The 15,378-nt window shown below is 41.1% G+C and overlaps 1 protein-coding gene across 1 annotated transcript; it reads left to right on the forward strand.

The window, feature by feature from the left end:
- Nucleotides 1–9,294: 9,294 nt before the first annotated feature.
- Nucleotides 9,295–15,235, forward strand: LOC121201425 (tumor necrosis factor receptor superfamily member 13B). Its single transcript, XM_041067249.1, has 5 exons — nt 9,295–9,443; nt 10,849–10,983; nt 11,506–11,622; nt 12,983–13,261; nt 13,491–15,235. The coding sequence occupies exons 2-5, from the start codon at nt 10,869–10,871 to the stop codon at nt 13,751–13,753; spliced, it is 774 nt and encodes a 257-aa protein (XP_040923183.1). The 5' UTR covers nt 9,295–9,443; nt 10,849–10,868; the 3' UTR covers nt 13,754–15,235.
- The last annotated feature ends 143 nt before the right edge of the window (nt 15,236–15,378 follow it).

A 15,378-nucleotide genomic window follows, 5' to 3' on the forward strand; every position in this document is an offset into this window, starting at 1 on the left:
CTGGGAGGTTATTGTGGAAAATAATTATGTGAAGCCGCACACATATACAGACAGGTGTTTGATAGTGGGACACGCAGCATATAATTTGTCATGGCATTTTCTCTTTGCTGTCATTCCTAGTTGTAGCATCTTCAGTCCCTTGTCAAAGTAGGAACACACTCACACACAGTCATGGTCACGCACACATAGGCATATAAAGACAAAAAAACACACTCTTAAGCCTTGTTGCTCTCAATGTGTCACACAGATGTAAGCTCCTTGCACCCTTGTCTGAATAAGGCAGAGGGTGATAAGGGTGACCAGGGCTGCATCAGGGAGTCATAGTGACCCAACTGACTGTGTTTGTGTGTTTGTATATATGTGTGTAAAGCAGTCCAAGACCAAAGGCTTTATGTGAGAGATACCAGCCACCAGAAGCATGTTGGATTATTTATCATACATAAAATTCCTGTGACTGATCCTGAAACATGCAGTATCTTTCTGTATATCTCTGTTTTTCTGCATTTGTGAATGTTCTTCCAAATGTGTGTTTGTGTATGTGTGTGTGTGTCACGCTAGGAAACTCATTTCACAATTTCACCCATTACAATTAAGGTATTTAGCGCTTTCAAGCCTGAAGTGCAAGAACTATTCTCTCATCATCCGCAGTTAATTACTTGTGCTCTCTCTCTCTCTTTGTCTCTCTATCTGTTTCTCTCTCTTTCTCTTTCATTCGCGTGCACAGCTCGTGAAGAATAAGACGAGCTGACACACATTTTACACCCATCCAAACTGAACTGAGCTGGGATGAACTGAACCATGCTGAGGAAAACACACTATGCTTGTCATTGCTGCTGGCTATTTAAACATACTAAATGGACTTAATGTACTTAATGGACCATTCTGATGTTTAATAAATGTTGATAAGATGGTTTGTGCCAAAACCAGTGTAAATGTAGCGCTAAAAGGACAGCTGAGGCAATGAGACAGTGCCTGTAGGAGCTGCTTTCTTTGTCATTTGTGAAATCAAGACCTAAAAATGTCTCTGAAAGGAGGTCGTGCTGTATTCTGAAGAAAGTTGTGATTATTTGGGTTGACGTGGATCTTGGCTCCATGCTCGCTGGGTACAGCTCAGCGCCAAATGTGAAAAGGGCATTAGTCTGGTTTTCTGGCTGGTTCCCACCACTGTATAGTGTACAGATGAGAGGCAGAAGCAGGGGAAGAGGGGAAACCTCTGCCTTCTTGTGCTCGGGTTCTTTTTTCGAAACATAACTTAATTTGCGAAGGGCTAGAACGTGCACTCCTGAGGATGCACCGTTCAATATAATCTCTATGTATTCGTGGTATCCTTGGCTTGTTCTTGCATGGGTAGGGTTGCGTAGCCCACCTTCTGTGTCTCCTCACTGACAAAAAACAGCTTTACATGCTTTCTGGGTGCCACCTTTATTTATTTTTCTAGATACACCCTCAGAAAAAAAGGTACAGAGTTGTACATTCGTTGTGTTGCAGTTTGGCTTCATATTTAGCAACAACAGGTACAACTATGTGGCTTTATAAGTCATGATCAGCAGCAAACTTGACATATTCTTTTGGTCAGCGAAACTAAATGAAAGGTAGGTTTTCCACACTACAGATTATAATCCTGACTAAGACAATTTTTTTTGGCGAGCTGGTCATAATTTACGCGCTTGTTTCTGACTGTGTACAGCCATGCATACGTACTTTTCTGTGCAGTCACTTTTATCTATGTGCCTTGAAACTTAAATCCAATACAAAATGGTGATGACATCGGTGTACAGCAAATCAACATTCTGACCTGTTTCTCCCAAAAGCCGAGCAACCAAAGGCCTTTGTATTGTACAGACATGTTGGTAACCAAAACACAACAGAGACCTGCTGTATATCATTTTTAGCCCTATTTCCCTGGCTTACATAGCGTATGTTTGTGTGATATAATGTCAGAAGCAGATGTTTATTTGTGAATCTTTATTGTTGCATAGAATATAATGTGATCATTGATTGTAATGGACAGGCCGATGTCCTTGTCTCTGCAATTAAAAATGCAGACCAGTTTCTGGTCCCATGGTCAAAAACCGTGTTTTTGTGTTTTAGTGGATGTGCCTCTGTAGCCTGTGTGTGTGTGTGTGTGTGTGTATGTATTTGTGCTGTATGGACTCACTTGGCTGAAAGCAGTGTGTGCATGATGACTACTGTATTGTTTAGAAAGGTCCAGGAATCTGAAGGGCCATTACTCTATGCATTTCCTCCAGGAATACAGTCTTTGGGGGAACTCCAAGTTTCTGATTCTCAGTGATGCCTGGAACACAGCAGCACAGAAAACAGCATATTCTGCACAGACGATACCCAGTGTGGGTTACTATTAACGCCACCATTCCCCAAGGGGCTGTCAAGCATAAAATAGCAAAATCTAGCTCTTAATTCACACCTTACAAGTTACAACAGTTATTAAATGTAAAGATTTTGTCATTGTTTTTACTGCACTCAAGTCTTGTTGTTAATGCACCTACAAGCACTGAATTGGCAACTTGCAAATAAAAAGCTGTCTAGACATCTCGACGTCTAACACCAGGCTAAATCTGGTTGGAAAGTGAAAGCACTTCTGACATTTACGAAACAATTACTGTATTCCAGTATTTACTGTTACAAGATGTCACAGTACTCATGTACATCCAAAACTGCCTCTGACTGACTTTCCATCATCTTTACAACAGAGGGGAAGAGCTGCAGTCTTTTATTTTTCACTTGCTGAAGGTAAATTGACTGTTTTTCTTTAAAAGCCTTCACAGCACTGACCGTATCGCATCTGGTTCTTTCTATGTCTTTGAACTCTAGGTTTAGGCGATTCCGTTTCTCTGTCACATCTGTCAGGAACGCAAGAACACACACTAACAAAAAAAAAAAAAAAAATCATATGAAATGCATGTTTACTTTGGCTTCATGTAGATTTGTTTAGACATCCCCTGATACTAGAAGTAGGTAAGGCTCAATTTAATACCCTCCACACACGAGTGAGCCTACTTGCAACAACATTCCCTCATATCATCTCTCATTTTCTCTCCCGCCTGAGTCGCCTCCAAATGACTCACAACTCTGAACGCTGTGCCAATCTGCACTGCTGAGAATTCAGTTCCACTGCGAAAACAAATAATGTATTCTGTAATGAATGTCGTGCTTGGGGGTGTTTTATTGTGGTGGTGGCAGGTGAGAGGATGGAAATGAGGATTAAATGTGCAGGGAGAATTTTCACTTCCAACTCTAGCCAGCTAAATATGGGTTTTAGGGGAGTCAAGTTTGAATGTCAAGGTAAAAAAAAAAAAATGTCAGTGAAGGCAGCCCTTGTTCTCTCAGTGCAGTCAACAATAGATTTATTATAATGGGTCACTGCTGTGCCAAAGCTCTGGCAGTGTATGATCAAGCCTCTGTATGTATGACCTTTCTGATAACCAGAAAAATGACCAGTCAGACTATTCTTGAAAAATCTTTTGAAAAGTTCTGTTGCGTAATATGGACTCAAAGACGAAGAAAGTTAAAGCAAGTAGGCCAAACTAAAATCAGCACATGAAAAACTTAATGCAGCACAGCTCACATGACGTCTATAATAGAACTGAGGTATGGTTACTGAACAGGACGGCAAAGCACAAACTGAACACTCCAAGTCAATAAGTCTTGTTTTCAGTTTCACTATTAAATGTTCATATTCCCAAAGGTATGTACCCCTTCAACCAAAGTGAAAACATAAACACCACCGAGGTGTGTTAGTGGTTCATGACTACAATGCATTTGATACGCAAAACACTGCCCCCCCCCCCCCCCAACTCACTGTCAATCATTTTACCATTTTTTTATATAATGGATGTTAATTCTCTTCATTAAACCTGCAATAGTGGAAACAGTCTATGAACACAACACTGACATATTGTCTCCTTTTAGTTTAATATGGCCAACATGTTAGCAGACAGTTGGAACATTAGCTTTCAGCTGGAGTCATGTTTCTGTCCACCTGATGCATAAGTTCAATATTTGCTGTCCTTCTACTTCCATTTTTGGCTTCCACATCTGACTCTTCAGCAGCACAATGCACCAGCCAGTGGCTAACTTTAGCTACACTTGTCTGCCTGTCGTTTGGTACTCTGCAGGTAGTGTACAGCTGGTTTTTAGAACTGTTTTTGGGCAGATGGCAATGGCAGATAAATACATGAAAAAGAACAAATGGATGCCTCTTGACCAACTGGTTCGCATGATCGCAGTGGGATCATTTAAGTGGAACAAGATGAGAGCACCAAAGTCGGTGCATCATATATCTTTTCATTTCGCAGCCGGCACCTGCCCTGTATGGGTTTACCACTCTGCTGTAATGAACCAATCTTTCCTCGCCGATGTGGAAGGTGCAACACAGCCTTTTAGAGCTGACAAAAACACCCTGATGGGTGGAGAAGTTGCTCAGTGTGAGTGGGAGTGCTGCACATTTCACAGCATGTGGGCTCATACCCTCTGATCATACATGTTCATACGCTTGCAATACTCTCTCTGAGAACCCTCTCTGTCTCATGAGACGGTGCCTTTCACCCCCCAAAAAAAATCCTTTACCTGTGACTAGTTTCAAAAGCCTTATCTTTTACCTCAAAGTTACAGAATATAGTTTGTTGTTGTTACTGGTCTCCCTCCCTGCATGATCCAGAGTAGGTTTAGTAGTAATTAACTAGTGTTCCTAAATAAAGAGAGTACTTAGAGGTGAAATGGTGCTGTTAAGCTTCAGCTCAGTTGGAGATTAGTTTGGAAATTAACTGTAGATCCTGGACTTAACAGGCTGTTTTTTTTTTTGTTTTTTTTTTTCAAATACTGCAGGCTGTCTCCATCTACTGGTCTGATTTGGGTATTGTTGGAGTGAAAGTACAGTTGTATAGAACTGAGCGTGACAGCAGTCCTCCAGTCTGATTATGTACAGGTTACAAAACAATGCTCAGAGAAGAAAATTAGCTTAAAATCCATTTATTTCTGTGGCTCACACTTTTGAGACTCAAGCCAGACTTTATATTTGTCTGTTACATGGTCCCGTTTGGGTTGAATCCTCTCTGACCACTTAAGTCTCCATAACTTTTCCAAAACCTACAAAAATAAATGACTGTTTCTTTACTTTTGCCATTTGGTTAAAAAAAAAAAGTATGAATGCTGCTTCTTGATGTTACGCATGAAAATATTTAAAAATTTCAATAAATCAAGACCTTTAAAAATGCAAATCTTTAACTTTCACTCTACATTGGCGTAGGTTTCCAAATGACTGATTTAGTCATGATTTGGTCATTTTTTGTTGTTCTGTCTTTTTTTTTTTTTTTTTTTTTACAGGCTTCCTTTTCCCTTTTCAAAATTTGACTAACCATCTGCAGAGAGTTTATTCTGGGTGAACATAGGTTTCTGAAGGTGGTTGTTTGGGTAGAGGTGTGAATAAGGCTACACAAACACCTTCTTTTTTGCCTTTCACATTCAAACCAATAACTTGCTGTTTACGGTATGTGTTTAAAAAGTGGGCGAAGAGTCCAACTTTGACATTTTACTGTCGTTTCTGACCTCTTCGACTTTACCTAAATGACGTCTGTAAATCTTTGAATGTTTTGTTATGCATGTTTGCATCCTTAAACATGTCTTGACATTAGTAATCAGGACAGAAATATGTTCCTTCCTCTTTGTAATTTGTCCTACTGATGAATCTTGACATTTAGTTCCTCTATCTGGCGTTTTTGATGAGGTAAGCAGTAATGCATATCATATATGTATATTCCTCAGGCCTTGCAACTGTCGATTGCACAGTGTGGCCCTGTTAACATCAGTAAAGTGTATTCACATTTTTCCTGCGTAACTTAAAAAAAAGGTTTTCTGCATCTTCTCGTATTTTTCTCATATTCCTCACTTTTAGTTGAAAATCTGGTCATAACTAAATGATATTTTGGAATTAAGGAAAACAGACATACTGCCTCACATTCCAGTGTGATCAAACAACCTCTCAGAAATCACTCAGATCTTTGTTTTCCTTAATTTAACGAGGAGCCAAGTCATCATTTTATCAGTGCTTCCTCAAAATCAACTTCCTCATTTTATGTTTGATTTTTTTTTTCTCTTGGCATTCAGATGATGGACATATAGATTTTGCCAAAGTGGAAAGTATTACGTGTATACTTTCTCAGATGATTTAATTGTTCACATCACTCAATTTCAATTCCTGGGTGTTTTTAAATAGCACTGTTTAAATTATGTTGTAATTTGTTTTAATTAGTATAAGGCTTTTACAGCTTCCTTGGAAAGCTTCCTTGTCCAATCAGAAAGCTCGACAGAGACCTGGGCTGAGGTCAAAAACTCTTGTGAAGTTGCGCAACGGAGTGAAAAGGTTCAGCATTGATAAGAGCCAATTCTCTACAAGCTAGGGTACACTGCACCATCCTTTATGAAAGGAAAGCAGATAACACCATCCCACAGTTCCTTGCGGCAGCAACATTTAAAGCAAAACACCAACGCGCATCCCATGCCTCATAATTACGTAGCCTTGCGTTCGGTAGTCGGATTCTTTAGCGTTCATGCACATCGTTCATGGACCTCATAACGTTTTTCCATCAAACTCAAGGAAAAGTGGACATTTCTCTGTGTTTTTGAACTCAGCCCTGGGGGTCACTTCCCAAGAGCTTTATCTCTAGCTTGTTAGTGGATGGGAAGCCAGTGAGGGATCCTGTCCTTGTCTGTGCACTCGTGACTCCTACTGGTTGACCATCAATGTCCATGAGGGGAGATTACTTTTTGTGCGCGTGGTTGTTTGGTGACTCATAATCACCAAATTTGTAACATAACTATAATGACTTTCTATAACTTACAACATGAATCCAACGATTAGCAGTTGCTTTTAGCACGCGGTTTATCATTAACGGCCTTAGCTCAATGATCATTTACCTCTTTCTATGCTATTACTCACACGTGTTTATCAGCACGACTGCACCTGTTTCTCTCAGTGGTCATCCTGTTCTTTCCAGTTATTTGTTTTAATTGTCACAAAGCAGAACTAAATTAGTAAGTTGTAAAACAAAACTAACACCTTTTAATGACTTGTCACCACATCATTTCCGGTAGCATCTAACACCTGCACTGCAAAGCCTCCTTAAAAATCTCAGATTGAAACCTTAAGCTTTGTATTTGAGTGCTTTAGTTACTTATTTATTTTTCTAACCAGATTTCCACTGCTTTATCCCCCCTCTCTCACATTCACGTACTTCCCCTAATTGGTTGTGATCTATATTATTGTCTCTGCAACTGAACTTTTTGTTCTGCTCTTTTCTGATTTCTTCCTTTTTTTTACTTTCCTCACTTTGAATGCTTCGCATAAGTACATCATGAATATTTACAGTAGGTATTAGTGGCGCAAACAGGCACTGGGTGAAACTTCTTAAATGGCTTCAGAGATTTGTGTTCAAGTGCCAAAACCCACTGAGCAATTTAAACTGATGAAGGACTTCAATGCTGTGCAGGACCTAAGAGTAAAAGATTTGAATGCCTCTTTTTGTTTCCTATTGTGGGACAAAAATAAATCTCTGGTGCACACTTTTAATACTTCCAGGTGTTCATGCAGTGTTTAAAAATAATACAGTTCATTCACTCTCGGTCTAAAACTGAGCTGCATGTGACCAGAGAGATCCAGGTTCACAGAACTGAAGCAGAGCTGAAAGACTGAAATCAGTGGAGAGTAAAACACATGGTGAGGAATTGGCTGACAGTTTCATCCTGATGCTGAGAGAGTGGGTTTAGTCACATCTGCGTTTGTACCTGCAACACTTAGTCACTGTGGTGACTGAGTGTGTGTGTCTTAACTGTTAGGGCTCCAGCAGAGCGATATGTTTATTACAGAATTTTCTTCTGTTCACTAATTTTCAGTTAACACGTTTTCAGGTCAAAGAAGTGAACTACTCCTCTGTCAGACAGTAAAACATGGCAGGCTCTAAAACCCCCCTTCAAAAACCAGCATCTCTTCAAGGCAGACTGATAGGCTTCAGTATAGCCTCGACATGTGAATGTTTTTTTGTCTTACAGTGATTTGCCAAACAGGAGATGTGAACCACTTCTCATTTGAACAAATGTTACAAAAGATTTTAGGTCAGTTTGGAGAAATATGTGGGAAGAAAAAGGGATAACGGGGTCTAATTACATCTGTATGTGAAAACTTGGTTATTAAGTAAGGCTTTTCTTTTTGGAGCAGACATTTTGACTTGTCATAGCAGGAACAGCAAAGGTTAGATTGGTATCATTAACACTAGGTGTGTTTCCATCCACCTGTGTTTTACAGTCATTTTCAATCTGCACATAATAAAAACCTGAGTGGAAATGCAGGACAGTTCTCACGCAATTGTTACGCTCGGCTGAAGTTAGTGCATCAATGAAAACGAAGTGTCCAATGGAAACAGAGTCAGCAAATAAATCGTGACATACGTGACGCATGTGACATGAATGTCCACTGAAAGGACGAAAATGGGCGGCAGTTTCCATCGTTTGGGAACTGACTGCTGCTCTTTTAATGACGTCATCTTGTTGCACTCTCTTCTGCATTTGTTTAATGGAATCTGATTGGAAAAATTAGCGCCACCAGCTGTTTATCTCTTTGAAACCAGCTCCAGTGGACGGAAACGTGCATTCGTTGGCATTTTTCTTTATCAGATTTTCTCGACATTCGTGCTACATTTTGATAGAAACCTGGCTACGAACTCAGTGTCCCGATGAGACGTTCCTGTGAGCCAGCATGCCTGATACGTGGACTGCAACACCTAAATGGAATGCAGTCATTCGTAATGTTAAACCTGAGGATTTCCTGCTATGAACTGTCAAAATACAGAAAATGGAGGCTTCACTTTGTGAGAAACTACTACCCACGAGAAGACTGTTTATATATTTTATTCTATAAAAAAATCTGTTTACTCTTGTTACATAGGAAAGAGATTTACATTCCAACAAGGCAACCCCAAAACATAAAGCCAAAGCTACACAGGAACGCCATCCAGTGTTTACATTATTTAAACTGTTATCAGCTACTGGTGCTACGACAACTGATCAAACCAAGAAGATGGAGCTTGATATAAAAGTTTTCTTCCTTATCTGTTCAACTGCTGTTTTCAAGCTCAACAATGTTGATGATCTGGAGGCAGTTTAAACAAAGTCCAGACCTGAATTCATGTCTGTGGCGGACTGGAAGCCTCTTTTTAAAATGTGGAGTATTTTCTGTCCATTAATTGTGTTGTTTACTGTCAGCTATGATTCAGTGCGAGTTCGGGTGGGGGGGATCCTCCTCACACACAGCGGGGAAGTCCCAGCCCAGGCACTGAGTTCATACTCAAATGAGTTTATATGCTGAAATACAGGCCTGTCTCACACTCATCGTCAAACCAAGGATACTCCCACCGCTTCTTCGTCTTCGCCAGGTGAGTGATCCCTTCACGCATTGCTTTTAACAAACACTCAGGTCACATCGGCAAACTGAATTGTGTGTTTTCAGGATTTATGGTCAGTATTTGTGGTCCAGATGGGGCACGGACCCTCAGCTTCAGCCAGCGTTTGCAGTTTCTAACCAGTGTGACAGCAGGGAACGCGAAAATTACAAGAGTTAAAGTTCGTGGCAGGTCTGTAGCTCACAGGGAGCCCTTTGCTCTGAGCTCAGTTCTTTCTCCGGTTACATTTACACACAGAAACAACAGAAAATGAAGGTGAAACCAAAAATGAGAAGCTTAAAAATATCACAAAACAGAAAAAAAAAAGATCAGTGGAAAAATAAATAATGAAATTCACGAAAGAGACACAAAAACATCTAAATATATGACAAAGAAGACGGGTAAAGTAATGATTTTGGTTTGTACGGAAATAAGCACTGGGAAATATAGTATGTTTTTATGATAATTACACATTGTATGAACTGTACATGAAAACTGAGAGGGGGGACAGGAGCAAGACACTGAGTTCTGATTATCAGGGTGTGACGAATGTACTCAAGAATAAGTCAGACGCACAATTCTGTGTGTGAAAGCAGTGGAGGGCGGAGGAGTTTTGGATGTGTGTGTCGTTCACAGTCCGCTGACTCAGTGCCTGCCGGAGCGTAGAGGACTGCATTTGAGAACAAAGACATGATTTCTGAAAGGACTGAAATTTGACGAGTTGCTGCAAGGATGCCGTGTTGCTGATGGTCCCTCATCTTTGAATTATTAGAGTGTGCGCTTGTTTTGGCGAGGCGCTGCTCTACAAGTTTTAAAACATGAAAGGAAGTGGGTCAGCTGCGCCTCTGAAGCGAAGGCAGAGGAGAGTTCTCCACTGTAACACCTAATAACAATGTTTAGCTGGTTCAAGTGCAGACTGAGCAATCTTCCCTCTACGACAGTCACACATTAGGACAGCTCATGCTCATGTCTTTTACACTTTGCACAGTCATAACAATATTGTAATTTCACAAACACCTGCCCTATAACCACTGATAGCCAGACCATCACAAGTAATCCTCCTGTGGTATGAAACAAAGGTGCAGCATTTAGCAAACATGCTATAAAGATATGGGAGTTAATTCTATGCCATAGCGTAGCAATCCTACTATACTGTAAAAAGCTCATTATAGTGTAGTATAGTATAGTCTGAATAGGCTTAATAACAAACACTTCACTGTATAATACAATACAGTTCAACAACAGTACAAACTACATCTTCACAAACATCGCATCAGTTCACTTCCACTAAAAATGCTTGTTTTTGCCAGACCAGATCGTCCACACATTTATAGTTACTCACATGCTGAAGCCATTGCCTCCACACTTATCTTTCTATGTGTGTGTGTGTGTGTGTCAGTGTGAGCGTTATCAGGGCCGATGGGTGGAAGCTGCCCCGACGGTCAGTACTGGGATTATTTGGTCAAACAATGTATGCAGTGTCATTTGGAATGCCACAGACCAGAAACCAACGCCAAATGCATCAGTTACTGCGGTGAGTTCACACACGCCTGCAACGGACAGAAGGACAGAGGCAGAGGAACACACGTGGTCTGAGCGCGAGGTGGTGACAGACCACGAAATTCAAAGGTCACAGGAAGGCTGACCGGTGAATACGTTACCATTGGCAGATTGTGTTGCCTGTTAACAGTGGATCCGTTACACCAGTCATATTCTACATCAAGTATTTCAGATCCAACATTTGAGGGAGACAAATTCAGCTGAGTTTTTTTTTCACTGAGTTTCTTTTAAGTAAAAACTCACAGTGTCAAACTGAGCAAGAACTGCTCACTGCCCTTGCTCTCAACTGCGTCCAGTAAACGAAGAAACCTTCCTTTCTTCCTGTCTGTGATTTATCAGTATTAGAAAAGAAAGACAAACAGCTGATTAGCAACTTTAGAATCACTCATAAAAGAAAACTACAAATATTACACTAAATGGACAGGACAGACGTGAATTCAGTTCATCGTGTCCTCCGCTTCTCCTGACTGCTCTCATGTGTCTTCCTCTGCGTTAGAGCCTGTACACTGTAAGGCTCTGCCGGGCCACTTCTACGATAGTCTGCTGAAGAAATGTATGAGCTGCGCTGACGTTTGTGGCAGTCATCCAGCGGAGTGCTCCCACCTCTGCCAGAGTGAGTACTGACCCTGCCGGCCTGGATGAGAGTATTAATTATTTAGTGACCTCATTTTCTTTTTCTTTTCTGTGTGTTACTTCTCTGTTTTTTGGGAGGCATAAATGTTGTGTTTTGTTGCTGAAGTTGGACCTCAGTGGACCAAAGTTTAATGGCACAGAAGGAACTACAAATAAATGGCAGTCGCACTGACTTTTTGGAGGCACTGACCACAGGCCACAGTGTTCCCAGGTTTCATTTGGTTTTGGGTCTCTGTTGCATGTCACTCCTCTCTCCATCTCTCTCTCTCTCTCTCTCCCTTCATTTCCTGTCATATCTTTACTATGGGCTGCCCAATAAAGGAATGAAATGCTCATAAAAAGATTGTGAATAGGCTCCAAAAATAGTTTGCTGCCAGGTGCGTAAAACACGCTGAAAATACATGAGATTATTTTTGACAAAGATATTACTGTTGAGTTTTTCACTTTGAGGTTATATTATTTCATTTTCAGGCTATACACTACAATATACAGTCCGGGTTATAAATATTTGCACAGTCCTGTGTTTTTTTTTGTTCTTCATTTCAATTTCCATTTGAAATAAAATGGTGGATCTTACAGTAAAGTGCCAAGCTTGAACCTGAGTGGGTTTACATTACTATAGAAAGAGCTGTGTAGGAGATGAAGCCCTTTTAACACATAGTGGCCAAAGTGTTCTTTAAAGTAACTGGACAGATACACATGAAGTCAAAGAAAATAATTTGTGGAAAATCCTTTGCAGTCATTGACAGCCTGAAGTCTTCGACACACTGAGATCAGCAGATGCTTCGTATCTTCCCCGGTGATTCTCTCTCAGACCTTCACCTCAATCTAAATGGCAGCCATCTCAGTTAGTTCTGAGCCACATGTGAGCTTTTTGTGCATGAACTAACACTGAAATGAGACACAGCTGACTGAGAAACATTTAGAAGGCAAATGTCCAGCTACTTTTGAACCCTTATAACTCGGGCACTGTGTGTTAAAAGGGCTACATCTCACAGTCCTCTCAACACTGATGTTAACCTACTCAAATTAAAGCTGGGGCTTGGCCATTATTTTATTTCAAAGTAAAATAAAATTGTGCTGAAACACAGAGACTGAACAACAACAACAAAAATGTCTAACTGTCCAAATACTTCTGGCCTGGACTTTACATTTGCAGTATAAACAGAGCCAGACCTCTAACAGAGAGGAAGAAGTCCAATCCCTGGAAACCCCTTGGTATCTAGACGTAGTTTGTCAAAAGCAGAAGCACTTGCTGTTTTCTGTTGAAGGTCTTTCCCCCCTGTGACTCACATGACTAAGAGCCATCATTCTTCCTATCTATCCCCACCCCCCACCAGCTACGCCACCTCCTGCGACCACTCAAACGCTCCTGTTTGAAGTAACCACACGTGTGCCGCCTTCCAAAGACTCCACTCTCTTGCTCTACTCCCTGCTGGTGGTGTGCACGGTGCTGCTGTTTTCTAGCGTGTCTCTAACCCTGGCCGTCTTTCTGAGGGGATCCAGGACCAAAACCTCCAACAAAGGACCCAAGGAAACCAGCCAGAACCAGAAGCGTGTGGTCCAGCCAGGCGTAGAAGGCGGCCTGCCGGGTGGCCACCTGGGGAAGACCACTAAAGGTTAGTTTAATATGGCTACAATCAAAGGACCCAATCTGTACAAGCTGGCATCTGGAAGACATCAAGTAGTAAAACTGTACAGCAGTTCTCCTTTTGACAGATCTTTCCAGGTTCTTTAAATGTTCCGAAACTAAGATTTCAAAGTCTTGTATATCTAAATTGCATTTAAAATATCTTGGCATCTGTTTCACTTGCTCCAATGTGTACACACTACCCTCTCTGCCTACAGATGTGGTGACAAGTTCAAGTTGTCATACTGACCGCGAGCCGTCAGATGACTCCAGCCCTACAGAGACTTGCGTGTGCGCCCACTGTTTCCCTGACCTGAAAGCACTAGGCCCGGGTAATGACAGGCCGCTGAGAGCACCCTTCTCTTTCTACCAGCAAGCTGTCTTTCCCAGAGCCCCGATCCAGAAGGGAGGGCCTCTCTGGCCTGAGGAGAGCCTTCACAGCTGTGGAGTGGAGGTCCAGGAGGAAGCAGCAATAAGATGAGGTCACAGCCTCTGAAATCGAAATGTCTGACAGGAAAACCGGAATGGATAAACACGTCCACAACACACCAGAGAAGTTCATCAGTATACTGGGTTTGATTGTTAAATTGTGAAAACATTAGCGTTTAAAAGGGGGAGCATGCTGATTTACGACCCCTGTCAATAAACAGCAGAAATGCATCAGCAGCAATTAGTATAAAGAATTTTTTTTTTTTTTTTTATTAAACAAAACAAGGACATCTTCGAAAAATTCCAAAAGCTGCCATTGGATTGATTCATACTAAGCATAAAAAAAAAAATCTGTGTTCAACTCCCTGATGAGGGCACGCTGATAAAATGTACAACATATCAGTGCAAGTTTTACAACATCATGTTGTATTATACATATCACAAGAAATGTACTCACCAATAATCCCTGCTAAGCTCCTGACACACCAAGCGGATTGTCTCCTGTTAAAAGTTCAACTTGAACAAATCACAAAGACGACAACTGACATTCGCTGACCACTGACGTGCATGTACACTCTGCAACTGTGAAAGGAAAGATCAAGATAGTACAGAAGTCTAGTCTTATAGTATTCATAATAATAATACTGGAAACAAACAGAAAAATCATGGAACTATATAAACTTGGAAACCACTTTCATGACACCGTGAATGTAACTGAACTATCACGTCATATGCAAATTGAGAACATGCTGTGATGCCTGTAACATACATCTGATAAAAAGTTGCCACTGTTAAGGTTAAGTTTTGCTCTTCAGCCCACAGTCTTGTGGGAGAAGAAAGGGGAGGTGGTGGTAAAAACATGTGGGAAGTGGGTGAAGTCACTGCCTGAATTAACAGAAGAACCAGTCACACAGCTCCGTCTCACCGACTGCCTCTGATTGTACAGGTTACTATCACACACACATGCTCAACAACAGCCCAACAGCACTCGACTAACAATATAACAATCTGTCAGATCACGTTTTCATGAGACGGAAAGCTACAGTCACAGGAAGACACTCCTTGTGTCTAAGTTTATGACTCCCACTCATTTGTTTGTTGATTTTCCGTCAAAACAAGTGAAACTCACCATGCATGACCATTACAGCAGACCTGGTTATTCTGTAGGTTAGAGAGCAAAGCTTACAGTCCAAAGCAACAAGACGACAGTAAAGGCCAAACAACATGCAACGTTTTACTCTCGAGCAACTTTAACTCATGGTGGCAACATAGTAAAGCCTCAGTGATGCGCTTCGGTTCTCCTGATAATAATCACTCGTGTCCTTTTTCGATACAACCACTAGGAGTCGCCAAAGTCAGAAAAGGTTCTACGGATTTCCTCTGTTGGGGCCTCGAGTGTGTAACCGCCAGATGTGTATGTGCAGGAACAGGCACAAATATGTATGTGTATGAATTATTTGTGTACATGTGTAAGCTGAATATAACAATATGTCATACTATACTATCAGTCATGAATAAATAAGCAACACAAAGGAGTTTACAGATATAGATTTTTCTTTATTTAAGTGTCTTTCCATCACTGTGTCCAGTTCTTGCAGCAGTTACACGTGTACGCGAGGAATGACTGATTGGGTCAAGACGAGTTTCTTCTGATTACGACCCCCGTGGCTGGATCCA

This window comes from Toxotes jaculatrix, chromosome 21 (genome assembly GCF_017976425.1).
Source record: "Toxotes jaculatrix isolate fToxJac2 chromosome 21, fToxJac2.pri, whole genome shotgun sequence".
Classification (NCBI taxonomy): Eukaryota; Metazoa; Chordata; class Actinopteri; family Toxotidae; genus Toxotes; species Toxotes jaculatrix.

What these genes read in the sequence shown, in the direction of transcription:
- LOC121201425 (XM_041067249.1), top strand. Translation starts at nt 10,869, where the DNA reads ATGGGTGGAAGCTGCCCCGACGGTCAGTACTGGGATTATTTGGTCAAA. An exon ending in CAAATGCATCAGTTACTGCG is followed by an intron (nt 10,984 to 11,505) that starts GTGAGTTCACAC and finishes CCTCTGCGTTAG; the next exon opens with AGCCTGTACACTGTAAGGCT. An exon ending in CCTGGGGAAGACCACTAAAG is followed by an intron (nt 13,262 to 13,490) that starts GTTAGTTTAATA and finishes CTCTGCCTACAG; the next exon opens with ATGTGGTGACAAGTTCAAGT.